Below are 16,991 nucleotides of genomic sequence, written 5' to 3'. Positions count from 1 at the left end.
AATGAAAAGGTAGAGGGGTTTTTTCTATGCCTTAGAAATGCCCCATACATGTAGCAATTTTCAGAATGTTTGACATTTCTATTGTTTTCGCTTTTAATGGTTTATGTTTTTCATGATGTTGCTTTCCAGCCTTGTAACTTAGTGCCCACTAAAAATGACAGAAGTTTTTCTTTTTCAGAATTGCCCATCGTGTGCTGTTTCTTGATCTGCGTGCCGGTTGCACAGGATTGCTCAGTTTGTGGACCTTCATCAAGCTGTACACTTGTGCATGTATACTATATTTCAATAAAAAGTTTTATACACACACACACACCCAAGTACACACAATTAAAAAAAACTTGTCACCCTCCACAAAAAGGAAGTAGTTGGGACTGCCAGGCATGTGACAAGGGCGCCATGAGTGGAAAGTGTCTGTTCCTCCCTGTCCACCTCAGTTATGTCCATTGGAGGCAGCAAGGAATGATGGTTAAGAACAGGACTCCACGAGCTAGACTAACTGGGTTCGAATCCTGGCTTCCTAATTTTACTAGCTGTGTGATCTTGTGCAAGTGATTTAACACCATCAAGCTTCAGTTTCCTCACCTGCAAAATGGCGGTAACAGTACAGCCCTCCTAAGGGTACCATGAGGAGTCAAGGAGTGAGTCCCAGGTGGAAGGCACCTGGAACCATGTGGGGCACACATCAGGGCTGCAGAAGTGCTAGCTCCTCCATGATCTGCAGTAGCCATACTTCCCTCACACGTGACTGCTTCCACTCCTGGAACATTTAAGTCTCCCATATATCGTACCTATTGGCCTATTTATTTTTGCATGGGAAGAATGCAGAAGAGAGGGGAGGGTTAATACATCTTCTTCAGTCCAGAGCATATTATTTTCACCATCAGTTTATTCACCCGTATACCTATTTCCACTCCATGCCCCCCACCCCTTCTCTGCCCTGCAACCTTTCCAATGCACCTGATGGATATTTAGCTTTTGTGTGAGCTCTTGGAAAATGTAAATTGTATGGTGTGCATGTATTTTTGACATGAAAAGTATGGAACTAGAGAACTGGATATTTTTTAACTTGTTTTCACACGGTGATATGCCTTAGGCTCCATCCGCACTGCTGCGTCCCCCTCAGGCTGTTGTTCTAACTGCTAGATGTTACGGATGGCATCCACCCTATTTTCCCAATCACTCAACCGTCTGCACCCACAACACCCCCCAACTTTCTGGCACAACAACAATGCTGCAAGAAGCATCTGTGTCCTGGGACAGAGGCCACTTTTCTCAGGTTGGGATTGCTGGGTGATAGGGCAGACTATGTCTAGTTTAACTACATATTGCCATTTTACTCCCCCAAACAGCCTGATGACTCTGTGGAACAGCTGCACCACACCATTTAATTACAACATTCTTAATGAGGTAGATAGTGTTGTTCCTCCACTGTACTGACGAGGTAACAAGAGACCTTCCCTGGGCCACATAGCTAGTCCACAGAATTCGAAAACAAGTCTGCATGATCTCAGAGCCCGCACGCATTCCACTATGGGGGCCAGGACAAGGGCATTCCTTCCCTGTCCACCTCGAGTCACCTTTCCTCCACTCCAGTCTGGCGGATAACTTTATGACGCGCATTCATGTAATGTCCATGCCCACTCATGCTGTTTAAAAGGTTCTATCCTTCTTTCAAGGCCCTGATGAAAACCCACCAGCTCCAAGAAGCCTTTTCTGACTGCTGCTCACAGATCTCCCTCTGTACAAAATCATCACCACACTGATATTACCATATAATTTATTATCATCTCTGCTTTATTTCTCTGCTAATTATGTTACATTCTTGAAGGTAAAAACCAAATCTTGCCATTTATATTCCTCTACGCCTAACATACTGCTGAGTGCATGCTAGACATTCAAAAACAAGCAGAACTGGGGGCTGGCCCCATGGCACAGCGGTTAAGTGTGTGCGCTCTGCTTTAGCGGCCCGGGCTTCACAGGTTCGGATCCCGGGTGTGCACCGATGCACCGCTTGTGAAACCATGCTGTGGCGGTGTCCCATATGAAGTAGAGGAAGATGGGCATGGATGTTAGCCCAGGGCCAGTCTTCCTCAGCAAAAAGAGGAGGACTGGCATGGATGTTAGCTCAGGGCTAGTCTTTTTCACAAAAAAAACACAAAAAACAAAAAAAACCAAGCAGAACTCTACAGACTTTTAACACTACAGATGTTCTAGCTCAAAGATCATCTAGTCCTAACCCTTTATTTCACAAAATGGGAAAAAAAAAAATCTCTGAAAAGTTGAATAATGATTATCTAATAACTAGGATAAGAGTAATCATTATTTACAGGATAGCTACAATTTGTCTGGTACTCATTAAGTACCTGACTGTGTGGTAAAAACTTTTCATGCATTATCTCATTTACTACTTTAAACAATTTGATGAGGTGGATATTATTTTGTTCCCCATTTTTCAGATGAAGAAATTGAGGCTTTCAGGGTGATTAAGTAATTGGTTCAAAGTCATAGCTACCAAGTTTCAGATATGAGATTCATGCCCATTTTAGCTGGGACCAAAGGTAATTTGTAGATGGCTGATGTAAAAACAAACAAAAACTATAACGCTGCCTCAAAAATTTCTATTAGAAATGTAACACCCCTAAAAGCCTTTGTAAAAGAGTTTACATAGTACATTTTATGTGACTAAAATACTCAGAATAATTATGGCAACCAGTCTTCCCAACCCCTTCCCCATCTTTCAACATCCTTAAATATAGTAACAAGTATTACATCCTCCAAAAAAGAAGAAATCCTTCTTCAACACTTGAAATTCCTAGGACTAGGAAGGTGTTAATTACCATCCAGAAACTCAATGCATAATAAGGCTCAAAAATGTAGATATTTTAAAGCCTATTCCCTTAGTGCTTAAAAAATCAACCTATTTCTTTTGGTTTTACAGACAGAAGCACGATTCCATGATCTCCGTCGCCTTTATTCTACATCATCTTTGCAACTATGAATTCTAGTCAATGCAGCTTCTTGTCGCCTCTGAACGGTGGGTTTCTAAGGTCTCAAAGACATTTACTCTTTGGATAGGTAAAAATGAAAAAAGGGTCAATCCTAAACGGTTTAGAGTAGTAAAAAAACAAGACCATCTGCTCTGAGATAGCTCTGGGCTGATTTTCCCAGCAAGGAGCCCAGGTTTTATAAACCTTGTTCTCGTTAGAAAAAGGTAGAGAAATCGCTGAGAATCAGTATAAAGGATTTTCAAGCCCTATAACAGACTGAAACAATGTATTTTAAAATTATGTACAGGTTTTTGGTAGTTGGATCATCTGTCCATTTGGGTAGTTGGTTTGTTTTTTAAAGGAGGATAGAAAGTTAAACACATTTTGGTTTTGAAATTTATTAAATGCTATGCCTACCACTATTTACTCTCACATGCTCAAAATTTCAATACAGTCTTTATGACCCTTTTTATTCTGGATCAGCAAAGCCTCCAATGGAAAATGACAGCTCATCTAGAATAAATCTTCATCATCCTTTTGTGCTGAAATGCCAGGAGATTTGAGAACTAATCCTCTGTACACTCTCGTGCTTTTTCCTGTCCAGCTCCTGTCTCCCCAGATCCTGTTCCTGATGTTCTCATACCAAATTGATTTTTATTTAACAGAGGCCTTTACCAGCTCCACAAATAACTGCTCTGTGGTCTTGGAACTATTATTCCTATTGCCTGTTTTGCCTCATTCTTTGTTCATTTGCTGTATTACAACGTTCACACTGGTGGACAGACAGGTGGGCATATTCTCACACAGACACTTTAGAATTCCCAGTGGACAAGCTTACCCAATCAGAGGTACATTACATACCTCTGATTTCCCCTTAACCCTTTATTCTTCTTCAAATAAAACAGATGTGAAAGCTTGCTTTCCTATACTCAAAGCATAAAATGCTTGCTAAGACTAAGAGAAAAAAATTCAGGCTAAAAACAAAAGCCAACTCCTTGAGCAGAAAATGAGCCCCTTCTATCTGGTCCATATTTTCCCCATAGCTTTAAAGTAATTCTGTTTTAAAAATTAACTTCCACTGAAGACACTGATAGAAGACTGCCTCATAGTAATGCTTGGCAAGTAATGAGGAATGATGGCATTTGTAGAGGGATTTTAGGATCGAGAAATGCCATTCAAAAATCTCAGACTAAATGGTCAAGTATTTAGCTATAAATAGCCTTGATAGAAAAGAAAAATAATCCCATAATTTGATTAAGAGAACATTTCATATACTCTCATTTTATAGACGAGAAAACCTAGAGCAACGGGGGCTCAGTGTTAAGTGGCTACCCAAGGCCATAGAGCTGGTTTATCACAAAGCCCAGTGTACAGCCCAGCCTAGTATATTCTTTCCACCACACCGTATGGCTACTGGGAAACTAAACGTTTCTACCTGGTCACATTTCTTCCAAGATTACACAATGCAACTCATAATAAAATCAATGTTCTCCAAAGATTTGGCAGCTGGTTTACCCTAAATTGTTACTGACCCTCAGAATGTGGGCACCTGTAATTTGCAAGAGTTCTTTACTGCAACTCAGGTGTATTGAGCTGAAAATGATACAGTGCTGATTCTAAACCAATGTGCTTATAATGAAAGGTCACTGGCTACACAGATGCACATTTCCATTTGCTATTTACTGTCCAAGTAACATATCCACACTGCAAACAGTGGCTTCTCCCATCATTTCTTAATGTTAGAAAAGATTTTTAGGCCCTTCTCAAATTTCTACTACTGCAGTATTTTGGGGAGGAAAGGCTCTGACCTTTAAAACCTATTTGGTAACATGGCTGAACCTTTTCACACAGCACATTAAGGCACCAGACATCATCTTTATAGCAGTTTAATGAGTTCCTTTTAGAGTTTGTCTAGAAAAAGAAGCCATGATTCTCACTCAAAACAAAATGGAACAACAAAAAGACTGTCACCACCAATAGAAGAAAATCAGCTAATTTACAGTGTAATAGATCACACTTTGCATGAGGCACAGTATTTCTGAAAATGCCAAGGCAGAATGAAAGGAATACAGGAAAAAAAAAAAAAAAGAGGAGAAACAAAAGCACATGCTCAATTGAGTCCTTACAACACCACTGACCAAGAGGCACATGCTGGGTGTAACAGTGGATGTGCTTCATCACATGATATTTTAGTGCCTCATTAGTTAAAACTCTTGGGTGGGATCTGAGAAGGACCTGCTATACTCTTGAGCTATGCTCTACTTCAGCAAAACGCACATCTTACATGATGAAACCATCTGACTTTCTCAAAGCTAGTTCATTTTTTTCCCTCACATACCAACAGAACTTCTGTGACTTGATCACAAGGATCCTGAGCCAAAGTAAGCTTTGGAGCGTGGAGAGGGGGACATCCAAGGCACTTAATGAATGTAACAAAAGGCTATGACATCGAGTCCACTTTCAAATACCTCAGCATGAATTATATAATATTATACATTGGTTAAAATTATATCCTATACACAGTCAGTTGTCCTAATCAGAATCTGCTCCCCCAGAGTGGTCAACTAGCATTGTATCTACATCTCAGTCGACACCAGAGATTTTGCTAATTAGCATACTGAAATGGGTTTTCATTGCTGAAATCAAAATCGGTGGCTTCCTAGTCAGCATAACGGATGTGAAAAACAGGCTTTCCTTGTTGAAACTAGTGGTATTTAAGGTAAGGAAATTGGCAAAATGATTTGAGAGACATTCTCCACCTTTGCGTGAACAAGGCATAAAAATCTAGCGAGGCCTGAAACGTGTACCTTAGCACTTGGCTCCAACTGCCCAATGGCCTCATGTCCAGCAGCTGGGTCCGAGGAGCCCTGTTGCATGATGCCCACTAAAAAGGTGAGAGAATCCTGCCTCTAGAAAGCTGTCAGAGGCAACTTCCACTTGACCTTGTGTGGAACTTTCCAGAAAGATTTGGCTGGAGCATTTAAAAGGCCAGAGAGCAGGGACTTCGCTGAGTCTATAGGACAGGCTGCAGGAATGCTCTGTGCCTGTTTGCTAATAAATGTTTGTTTTCTAGAAGTCTGTGTGCAGCACAACTAGCCTGCGACTTGCTTGGGCTGTGTGGGATTAGCAAAACCTCAGCCACTTTTCTGCGGCCGTTGTTATCTCCCAAACAGAACATAAGATTTGGACATGACCAAACGGACTTAAGACTGTTCTCCACAAATACGTAACAAATATGGAGCACGTACAGCTGCTGCACTGGAGTGGACCCACCCAGCTCAGGAAGGTTTCAGGGATTTTACAAGCCAGTTGTTAAACACAGCCATTACTGTAAATTAAAAATATCTCAACTTATAATTAAATACATTATATTGAAAACAAAGGTAATAGATACCCAAAACTGATTTGCTTACTAATTACCTTGCTAAATTTTACTAGGGTTTATTTGTATCTATACGTTAATCGTTGATTGTATATTATATTGTATTGTATATATATAATTGTATATTATGTTAATCTATATGTTAAAAGTTAATTGCATCTCTATGGTGGAAAAACTAGAACAGCGCTCCCGTGGGCATCTCTTCCCAGCTCTGAGCTCAGTTTTGTCGCACGGCTACTTGACATTGGCAGTGGCGGGAGTATTTACACCACAGAAACCAGCAAATGCTACCTATCAGAGTTTTGTTTGTTTTCAGGGCTGGGTGTTAAACATTTACCAGAACTGCACTGGTGTGGATGGTCTTGAATTAGTAGAGAACACTTTGCCTCCTCTAAGGCCTTCAAACGCACCAGCATAAATAAAACCCCACAACCCCATTTTCCGCAGAGGGACCACAGGGCCATGCACACCCGCCGCCCAGGGAGACGGGACACACTCACTTTTGAAGCAGCTGGGTCCACTAGTCTCTGGCGATGTCGGGCTGAGTTGAAATGGCTCTTCGGAGGCTGCCCTTCCTGACAGTGAATGGAAGATGGGGAATGAACAAGAGGTGGGAAGGGAGAAGGTGGGGCGTGGGATGATGGGAAAATGGTCAGAAAAGGGAGAGGGACAGTGTTTAACGGCACATACTTTGTCTGTTTTAGCTAAAATCTAATAATAAAAGCACACAACAGATTTCCCCCACAAAAGCACATGCAAGACATTTTGTTAAAAACAGCCTCATATATGCATGCGTGTAACAAAGTCATGAAGACAGCCCAGTCTTAAGACATCTCCCATCAAATCTTCATTTTCCTATTATCTGATATTGTCTCTAATTATATTTCAAGGACACTAAGGAAAACTGGAACACAATTTCCCCAAACACGAAGTCCATCTCCCTAGAATAACAGAAGGTATTAAGGGGCATTCTTAGAGTTAAACTTGCCACCCATTTGGATATCACCAAAATGATACGGAAATCAGTCTTCCTCAAAACCATGAAAAATCTCCTGCCTTGGAAGCTCCTCTCTCCATCATCCTGGAACAATTCCTGGTGTCTGGCAGCCTCCAAAAACTCTGCCCCTACATACAATTAAATTTTATTGGCTCAAACAGGGATTTGGCATTAAGTTTATAACTTAAACTATGAAGAAGGGTGGTCTTTCCTTAGACCAACCCTACTCAAGTCCTTGTGTAAATATATAGGACAAATGGACCACAGAGAAAGCCTTAACATTTCCCCGTTACTCATCCATACCAAACACACACATACACATATGCGCGTGCACACACACACACACACACACAAACCAAGGAACTATATTTTAAAGGTTGGAATAGGGGTTCCCATAAATGGTATAGAATTTCACTTCTCATCTTTCAAAGCTGGACAATACCAAACCAGAATTTCAGAAGCAAGCACTATCCATGGTGCGCACTGACTCCAGGGATAGGGAGATTAAAGCAACAGAGAGATGGTCTCAGAAAACCCTGGGTTTAAAGCCCCTGGTCCAAGTGAGAGACTACACACGGAGTGAAATGCCCTTCAGATGGAGTGTTAGCATTTGCTCAGCTGTGTAGACAGAGGAGAGTGAAAAGACATTCTACTTAGGTAAAAATGCAATGTCTATATTATAATACTTAAGAATCCTTTTCTTTTTTTCTAGGAATAACTGCTCTGTTACTTTTAAGACATGGATCAATCACACCCACTTGAATTGCCAACAATCACTGCTTCGGTGTCCAAAATATAACGCTTACCTTTCAAAAAGGAAATGTCATAAGTAGGAGACTGCAAGTCAGGAGTATATTTTTCCTAGTGACTGCCCTGCCAACACGCATTCTCTCCCTACTCTCTTCTGAAAAAACGCAAGGAAAGAGTCTTAAAACTCCGCTGACCTAGAAAATGTACCAAAGCTTTAACAGCATAAATGATGCTCATTAATTCACTGAACACTTCTTAGCAAAACAGAAACAAACAAATAAAAAACTGAGTATGACCTCCCATTCAATAGAATCAATAGTTTTTACATGAGAAATCGTTTTTTTTTAATCGCAGATTATTTGGCTTGATTTGAAAATTCTCCTTTAAATTTAAAGCTTTACCAGAAAGTGGTTTTAATGCTTTTTTCTCCCTAAAAAAAGTTATCAGATGTAAATAAATAACTATCCTCATTAACATATCTGTAGAACTATCCGCCCTTACTAACTTCCCTCTGGAATGATTACAACGATTTAAGAGTTCCAATGCACAGTGCCAGGCTCCCACTCATCATGAAAAAAAATTAATCTCAGCGTTAAACACAGTCAATTACAGTCAATGTGCAAATTAACTAAATCCTAGGTCTGTGGTTTATTGCTCTTCTTCTGACTCCAAGGTGAAAATGTTCTTTTTTTAATTAGCTAATTGCACCATGAACTCAGCAGGGGGCAGATACAGATATTAAACCTAGAATCTGAATCTTCAACTCCCCATTTCTGAAAAGCTGGTTTAAAGAGAGCAAGCACATCTTTCAAGGAGAGTGAAGGGGGTACGTAGGTTTTTGAAACCTGGTCTCCATTTTATCTCATTTATTATCAAGAACAATGAATCTGTAACAATAGTCTGCTTTCAATGAACAAATAGGTCTATGAAATAATCAATATATTTACACAGATTCTAGTAATACATCTTAACAGAAACTAAAGAACAGCCTGGAAGATTAATGTCATTTTAATGGATTGTATATGGAGTGAAAATAAAGAAATTGTGAACAGCTCACAGTAAGTTTTTCTCCATATGACTCCTATCTTAAATTAATCTTAATTTTCAATATAATAGTCACATTGTATCCTATTGTTGAAAAAAAAATTGGTGGTGGTTAGTTGCTCATGTATTCTAGAGTTAGTCTGATGATACTGAGACTTTGCGGAAAGGTGTGCACAGCTAGGTCCTAGATAGGAACCTTTGAGAAGAATTTAATTCATTAGAAGCCGGACATGCCCGCTTCTTCACTTTGGGAGACCGTACGTTAAAAGCTCTCTCTTTCTCTTTCTCCAGTCTTGTTACAGGCCAGATTCCCCGACACATCCTGGGAAGGTACAAACATTCATCTTTGAGCACAGTCAGCTCTATCCGTTCAATTATGAAATACTTTACATTTTTAAAAATGCGAACAGGGCTCTCATAAATGGTATTGCAGGAAACCGATGTCCCTGTGAGACAATTCTTAGATATAGTTTTCCATGTTCAAGAAAAGCATCAAATTCTATCACTCAGGACAACATTAAAGACAAAATTTGTGGCTTCATTTTCTTTTCCCAAATTCTTAGTCCCAAGAATCAATTTCTCCTCTTAAATGACAGCCTTCAGACTCTGGTATCTGTCATTCCAGACAGAAACATCAGTCTCCTGGTACCATTTACCTCCTGGCAAATGCCATCAACATCAGCCAAATAACAGATTGGACCTGGGCAGGCCCCACAGGCCTCTCAACTGAATGGCTTATTTACATACGTAAAGAGGGGCTCTCGACTGTAGGCGGAGGGTTGGATTCTTCACCATTGGTTCTGTGGCAACAGAAGCACATTATATTGCTTAGGTCAACTTAACCAAAGTCATTTTGCTGTGATAACCGCCACTAATAAAAGTAGCAGCCCTCAGTTATGTAAATAAACCATTAAAAGATGACAAAAGAAGTGTTGACATGTGCATAATCTGGAAACTTAATCAGACATATTTCATCTCCATGCTAAATGCTTTCATCAAGGCTTCTCCTGTTAAGTAAGTCATTTTAGAAATTATAAATATCCCTTAACATTGCAGATCATACTTTTTAAAGAAATTATTGCTCCCTAAACATTACAGATCTGATAGTGTAGTACTTTAGCCTAATTTGCATCACATAAACATATTTACAAGAATGCTCTGTGAAAAACCATATATCAGGCATGAAATAATGGGTGCCCAATGAATTTAGTGGCTGACATCAGATTATTTAAAAGCCTAATTCTTTAAAGCAGGTATAAGTTACTCTGTCTCAAAATTAGAGCCACAAGGAAAATTTAAAACTAAATGTATCCATAATTTGGGCATTATTTTTTATTATCCCATTTTTTTAAAAAAAATCTATCATTAGACATTTCCAGCCTAGAGATTTTAACATAAGAAAAAATGCCCAGAAAATCACATCATTGTTTCAAGGGCTCCTAGACTACTACTTAAAAGTCCATTCAAAACAGTTTTAATTCTGAAAAGAATCACATGCATTCTCAGATGAGAATAAATTTTTTCACCCAACTCTGAGACACCCTTTTGTCTGTGATAAATATATTTCAGCCCTAATTGAAGCTCTTACTAAACACTATACTTAAATATAACAAAGCTATTGCCAACAAGCACGAGTAAAGGGGCTCCTGCACGTCAATAAAGCAATCTAAGACCAGGCAAAGCCAAAAAATTCCATGAAAATAAATTGACTGAAAGAATTCACAAGCTGAGGAGATTTCACAATTACCGAGCATATCCAAATAGGGATCAGAAATCCAAATGAACATGGAAGAAATGAGCCATTTAGAAGCTAGAGCACATTTTCGACGATGACATCATAGGCTTCTAAAACCCATGGAACTAATCACAGAATAATTTATGAAAACCTCCATCATTAATAACCTTATAAAGATGAAAGTACATCATTTGTTCTTGTCTACTTTCAAATCCAGGTTTTTCAGCTTGGCTTAAGAGGAGTCACCAAAATGGCGTAGGGAAGGGATACCCTATTCTGAGAGCAGACCCTAAGACGGTGGCTTCTAACTTTGTTCACTGTGATGCTCAATAGGAAATGTATTTCACATCATGAAACAATACTTGCCAATACCACCAGCAATGCACTCCGTGTTCTCATCTAGTATAGTTACTTTTTAAACAATGCTGGTCTCTACCAACTAAATCGATGACTTGACCTGCAGTTAAAACTACACCAAGGGGGCACATATATGTACAGTGACAGATAAAAACTAGACTATTGGTGGTGAACATAACGCAGTCTGTACAGAAACTGAAATATAACAATGTACACCTGAAATTTACACAATGTTATAAGCCAATATGACCTCAATTAAAAAACAAAACAAAAACAAAAATAGCAAGGGAATGGTTCTTAAACTGTGACACGATAGGAATCACATAGTAATTCCTTACAAATGCTTTAGGTTGTGCCCCAAACCGCAGTCATTTACTTATGAATTTTTTCCCCACATCCATGTTCTATGTGTGCTATTACATCTACTCTGAATACTAGTTTTTTCTTAATTGTTTTATTTAAAAAGATGACTCCATTTTTTAAAAACTTAAATACTTCCATTTTTAATGATGGCCTAAGTAACAACATCTTGAAATCATGGCTTTGTTGGGCTAGTTACATTTTTCTTCTAATACACATAAGATAAATATATTAAACACTATATAAAAACACCTGTGTACTCCCTCAACTTCTACTTCCTACTCTGAGAAGTCAAACAGGGATTGCAAATTTCACATGTCCATGACCCAATTCTTGACCTTTGCCCCCTTTATCTGCCGTCTTCAGTATTCCTCATCTCCAGGAAAGGGTACCACCATTCACCCAGTTGCTCTGACCAATGACCTAGGAGTCACCCTTTCTGTCTCGTTCTTAATCTTGGTTGCCATGAGTCAAACAATAACCCCCACCATCCCTATTTAATCCATCCCTAAAAGAGGACCCCCCATCACTACCTTCCCCTTTGTCCTCCTTTACTTCATAACAGTTATTACTACCTGACAATATATTGTATACGTATGTGTTTATCTTTTTTTCTATAAGCTCCTCAAGGCCAGGAACTTTGTCTCATTTGTTCTCTATCTGGCACTTGGTGGATATTGGTCAAATAATTATCAAACCAATAAATGAAGCACATTTATGTATATGATGTATAATTACACCAGCTCATCCATACCCAGTGTTTTAGTCAGGGTTCCTGCAGGAAACAGAGGGCACACTCAGACTAGGTGGTTTGAGAAGAATTTGATACAGGAATTATTTACAAAGGAGTAAAAGGAGTAGTGCTCCTTCACCACCCCTAGACCAGAAGAGGCAAAGGGAGGGAGCTGCTTCCAGAAACTGAAACCGAGAGCTGGGTATGGAGGGTCACCTGACAGATACCCTTACTTGCAGAACATTCAGCCAGCCAGTGCTAATGCCACAGGAAGGGAGCCAGAGAACAATAATTTCTATCATATTCTCTGTTCTTCCTCCTTCCTTCTAATCTCCTGCTCCCCCACTAGGCCAGACATCAGAGGGCAGGGAGCCCTTTGATAGACAGACAGACAGACAGACAGATATGGGGAAAGGCGCAAAGTGATTTGGAGGTCACAGAGAAGATACAAGGTACCCACAGGGTCACTGAGCAAAAGTTAACAGCAGCAACCACAGGGACTGCTTCCCTTTTCTCTTCTCTGTCAGGCCCAGTTTCTTAAACAGATTATGTTGTTCGACCTTCAAAACTGCCCTTGCTGTATTAAATATGGTCTACTCACTAGCACTGAAGCACTGTGGACATGCCTATGTTTGGTGGGAGGGGAGGCAAACAATTTGAGCAGAGAAGCCACACAGTACTACTTTTCTTCTCTGGCTCTCGCTTCCCAGAAATGCTGAAGAGGTGAACTAGATATTATCTGTGAAGCACCACATATCTAATCACGGGGATTTTTCTTTTGTCAAGGTTTCACATTAATGTAATTTTGGTAGGTCTGCAGTCTCAAGTCAAAAGAAAATCCTGGGATTGGATTCCTGATGAAATTCTTACTTTGAATTCAAATTTACTTCCCAACACTGGTACACTTCAATTTGCCTTTTAAAGTTATTCAACATCAGGGAAGCAGAAAAGCCAGTCTGCACAGAAACCGCTACGATTCCATGGAGAAGGGAGCTCTGGCACCCTCTGAGGGTTAGTGGGCAAAGCAGATCTCACTGAGGGCCAGTCTCCTTCCTGCCACCAACCTTCCCGGACCTCAGCATCCACATATGTAACTAGTATGATCCATATGAAGGTTTGAAACTCCTTTGAACGTTAGTGCAATATTGTAAAGATCAAAAATATCCAGAATACCCTGCTTTAAAAATAAGTAAATTCAATTTTGGGGCTCATGTCATAGTTTAAATTTCTTGTAGGCATCATAATATGTGTGTTTTGGGAATCATAGTATTGACTGGCTATTTAGAAAATGTTTATATTCACTGCTATTCATAGAGAAATGTTTGGGTCTTAGACTATATTATACCCATCAGTCAATGATCCTTTGTTAGAGCACTTCAGAACATTACATATTGATTCAAATTAATGAATTTTATGTCAAAGACCAGTTAACATATTTTACCATACACAATAAGTTTATGGATGTAATTACTGACTTGGGCTCCAAAAACACAGCACAATTATACTGCAGCACATATGTCAACCCACTTAAGTCACTTCAATTTAGAAAAAAATCTAATATCACATGCCACACATTTTTTAATGAGAAAAATTACAAGATACCTAAATTAAGAGAACCAATTTTCCACAGGGAAATCTGGGGGAAAAAATTTAAAGGTAAACCAATTTTCTGAAGGCAAAAGAAAATTTTCAACATAGCTCTGAGTGGTACCCAAAGCAAATTATTGCCAGCAAGTATTATGGCTCTGATAATTAGACTTGATTGGGGTTTAAATTAGGCAGGGGGATGCACTAGACTCCTCAAAGCTGTTTTGATTTGTTTCATCTGTTCTAGCAGCCATGCAAAGAATGGTCAGTGTCCCAGGAAAGAGGAAGCAGCCTGGCTTTGCAGATTGGGGTAGGATGCCACTTAACTGACCTCTCATCTTGCAGCTGCTCATCACACAGATTTGTATGTGAAACAGATGAAGGGCCTATATACACACCCCAATCATAATTACTACTTTGAACACCTGAAACAACACTGCTAACCCATAACACGACGACAATCACGTGTTTTACCAACAAGCACAATCACTATAAATTCTTGGGTGTGATATATGGATGAAAGGTCTTCTTGTCCCTTCCTCTCATTAATGAGGCCCTGGATGCTTAGAAGACATGGACTTTTTAAACAGGTACAAATAAAATCATCAGTTCAGGTCACATTGCTATAATTACATTCTCCATCCGTTAACCAAAACCTCCTTTTATCTGGAGAATGTAAACAAATTGCGTTTTGGCTTCTCCACAGTAGTTCCACTGCTGGTCCTTGCCCGGTGGGGTAACACAGCGTGGGTGGAAGGCACTGTCACAGTGGAAAAGGTTGAAAAGACCCGCAGATGTTTGCATCTCTATGATGGGAATAAAAACAGCTGCCTCCATTGGGTTGTGGGAGGAGATAACATGGATATCATGTTCAGCACATGCCTGGCATGGGTAAACACTGAAATGCTGGCTATTAAGGTACCAAGATGGCTCTCAGGAACCGCTGATTTATGGTGCCTCTAACACTGACCCACTTCGCTTCTCATTATAAACTCCACATAACAGAGTTCATGAGGATTTTCAGCATGTTCTACATTTGTGAATAGAGCCTAGACTGGAGGTTCCAGGCTTTCTGGGGACCACCAATGGCTCAGATTCCCCAAAATAACATTTAAAAATCCCATACTACAAAAGCACACAACAGCTTCCTCTAGTTACCCAATATAAGGCAAATCCTAAGCTAACCTCTGAAAATAACCGAGCAGTGACTACAGACTAGATGCAGATGGCCTCACAGCCTGCCCCAGAGCACCTGAGCCAGCACTGCTTTCTGTTATCCCCTGTCAGCCAGTCAGTCGTGTATCCTGACTACATTTTAAAACTGCTGTCCATCTAGTGACACAGTGACTTTCCCATGCTACCCGTGCACTTCCACTCTGATTGTCCCAGACGCCCAGGGGAATGCAAAATAGGAAGGAAACATGCTAAACAATCAATGAGCAAAGTTTGTGTTTTTTTTAAGTGAGAGGATGGGAAGTGGTGGGAGGGAAGTGCTGAAGCATGGAGAATAGAAGGAGGGCAGATGACAGAAAGAGAACCAGAGGAAGCGTTCGGGAAGAAAAACAAGGAAGGCTGCTGACGAAAAAATACTCCAGCAAAAAAAGGAAAAGGTGTTCTTTGCCAAGAAAAATGTGCTAATCTTATGCAGCTGAAACAGATATTTAAAGAAACATTGTAAGACTTTTGTCTTTAACTCCTTAATACTTAATCCTGAAGGAATACTTCTAAAGGAATAAAGGGCATTCCATGACTTACAGCTGTGAGCAACACTTCTCTAAATGAGAACCTCTCTTCTTGTGCAACAATAAAGAACCAGGGAAGCATATATATTGTCTCAATCAAACTGCATGATCCTTAGAGGACAGTAAATATTCTTGTGAATATATGAGTTTTTAAATAGTTACAGTTATATAGAGCACTTACTGTGTGCCTAGGCTCTGTTGTGCATTACATGTATGAACTACTTTAATCCTCATAAGAGCTTTATGAAATGGGCACTATTATTATCCCCATTTTGAAGATGAGAAAATAAAGGTATAAAAAGGTCTAAAAATGTGCCTGAGGTCACAAGCTGGTAAGAGGTGGAAAGCGGCTTCAAATCCAGGCAGATTGGCCACAGAGTCTGTACCTTCAACCACTACCCCCAAGAACCTCTCACTGGTCATTATGATCAATAGTAAGAATACTGAACCACTTACTTAAGGTGGCACTGATTTATCGGTTTGGCTTTTTAAGTTCAGTGACCTCAAGTATGCTGAGATGTTTGTAAAGGAATGCAAATGCCTACTAAAATCAAAACCTTATTGCTCTATTAAAAGTTCAATTCTAAGAGAGCCATAAACAATGTGACCTACAATCTCAGTCATGTCCTGGCTTCCAGGAGAAAGAGTCTTTACATAGCACAGCACTCTTCCTGTCGCCGCTGCTGTCACTCACATTCTGATGATGTGAGATATGGACGGTGCTGTCTCCATTACATATTCTTCTCCTTGTATTTAAATCATTCATTTTGTGTGATATTGCAGTGACAAGCCTTCACCCAGCTCCCTTAAAACCAATGGCTACATTTAAATTATTCCTTAGTATCACTGCTTTCCAATTATCTTTGAATTTGATAAAAATAGATGGTAAGATAAAGATGTCCATTGGAAAACTGTTATAGTCTAAAGATGCCAATGAGTTGAAGAGTTAACCAAGATAAAGCTCTCCAATCTGGTCCTATTGCTGGTGAAGGAAGAGGGTTTAGGGGAAGGTACCAGGTTTGGGAAAGTGAGGAGGCAAGGAAGGGCAAGTGGGTTGGGAGAGAGAACCAAGAATCAATGAAACCACTGATCTATGTCTTTACTAAAGGTATTACACCAACATCAATTCCCTTATTCTGGTACTTAAATACAACACAGTTTTAGGGAATACCAAAATACCGAAAAGCAGAATGGTAATTACCAATGTAGAGGGCAGAATAAGAAATTTTAATGTATGTCTAACAGGGACTACAGAAGGAAAGATTAGAGACTATGCAGAAGAGGCCGTATGTAAGTCTTCAGCTATACAGCAACAAG

General features: G+C 39.7%; 1 protein-coding gene across 8 annotated transcripts in view; it reads right to left on the bottom strand.

Annotated features, from left to right (window-relative positions):
• The window catches only part of MAST4 (microtubule associated serine/threonine kinase family member 4), a 550,605-nt gene that overhangs the window by 293,212 nt on the left and 240,402 nt on the right, over positions 1-16,991 (bottom strand). For 4 of the 8 annotated variants that reach the window (XM_087443360.1, XM_087443354.1, XM_087443355.1 and 1 more), the window contains one exon: positions 6,870-6,944. The exons of the other annotated variants lie outside the window; for them this stretch is intronic. In XM_087443360.1, coding sequence (XP_087299486.1) covers positions 6,870-6,944 — 75 coding nt within the window. The remainder of the gene's footprint in view (positions 1-6,869; positions 6,945-16,991) is intronic. 8 annotated transcript variants of the gene reach the window in all.

Source organism: Ceratotherium simum, chromosome 18 (genome assembly GCF_057802395.1).
Source record: "Ceratotherium simum simum isolate JZ-2026a chromosome 18, ASM5780239v1, whole genome shotgun sequence".
NCBI classification, from domain to species: domain Eukaryota; kingdom Metazoa; phylum Chordata; class Mammalia; order Perissodactyla; family Rhinocerotidae; genus Ceratotherium; species Ceratotherium simum.
Note: the sequence above shows the minus strand (reverse complement) of the source record. Positions and strands in the feature narration are given on the sequence as shown.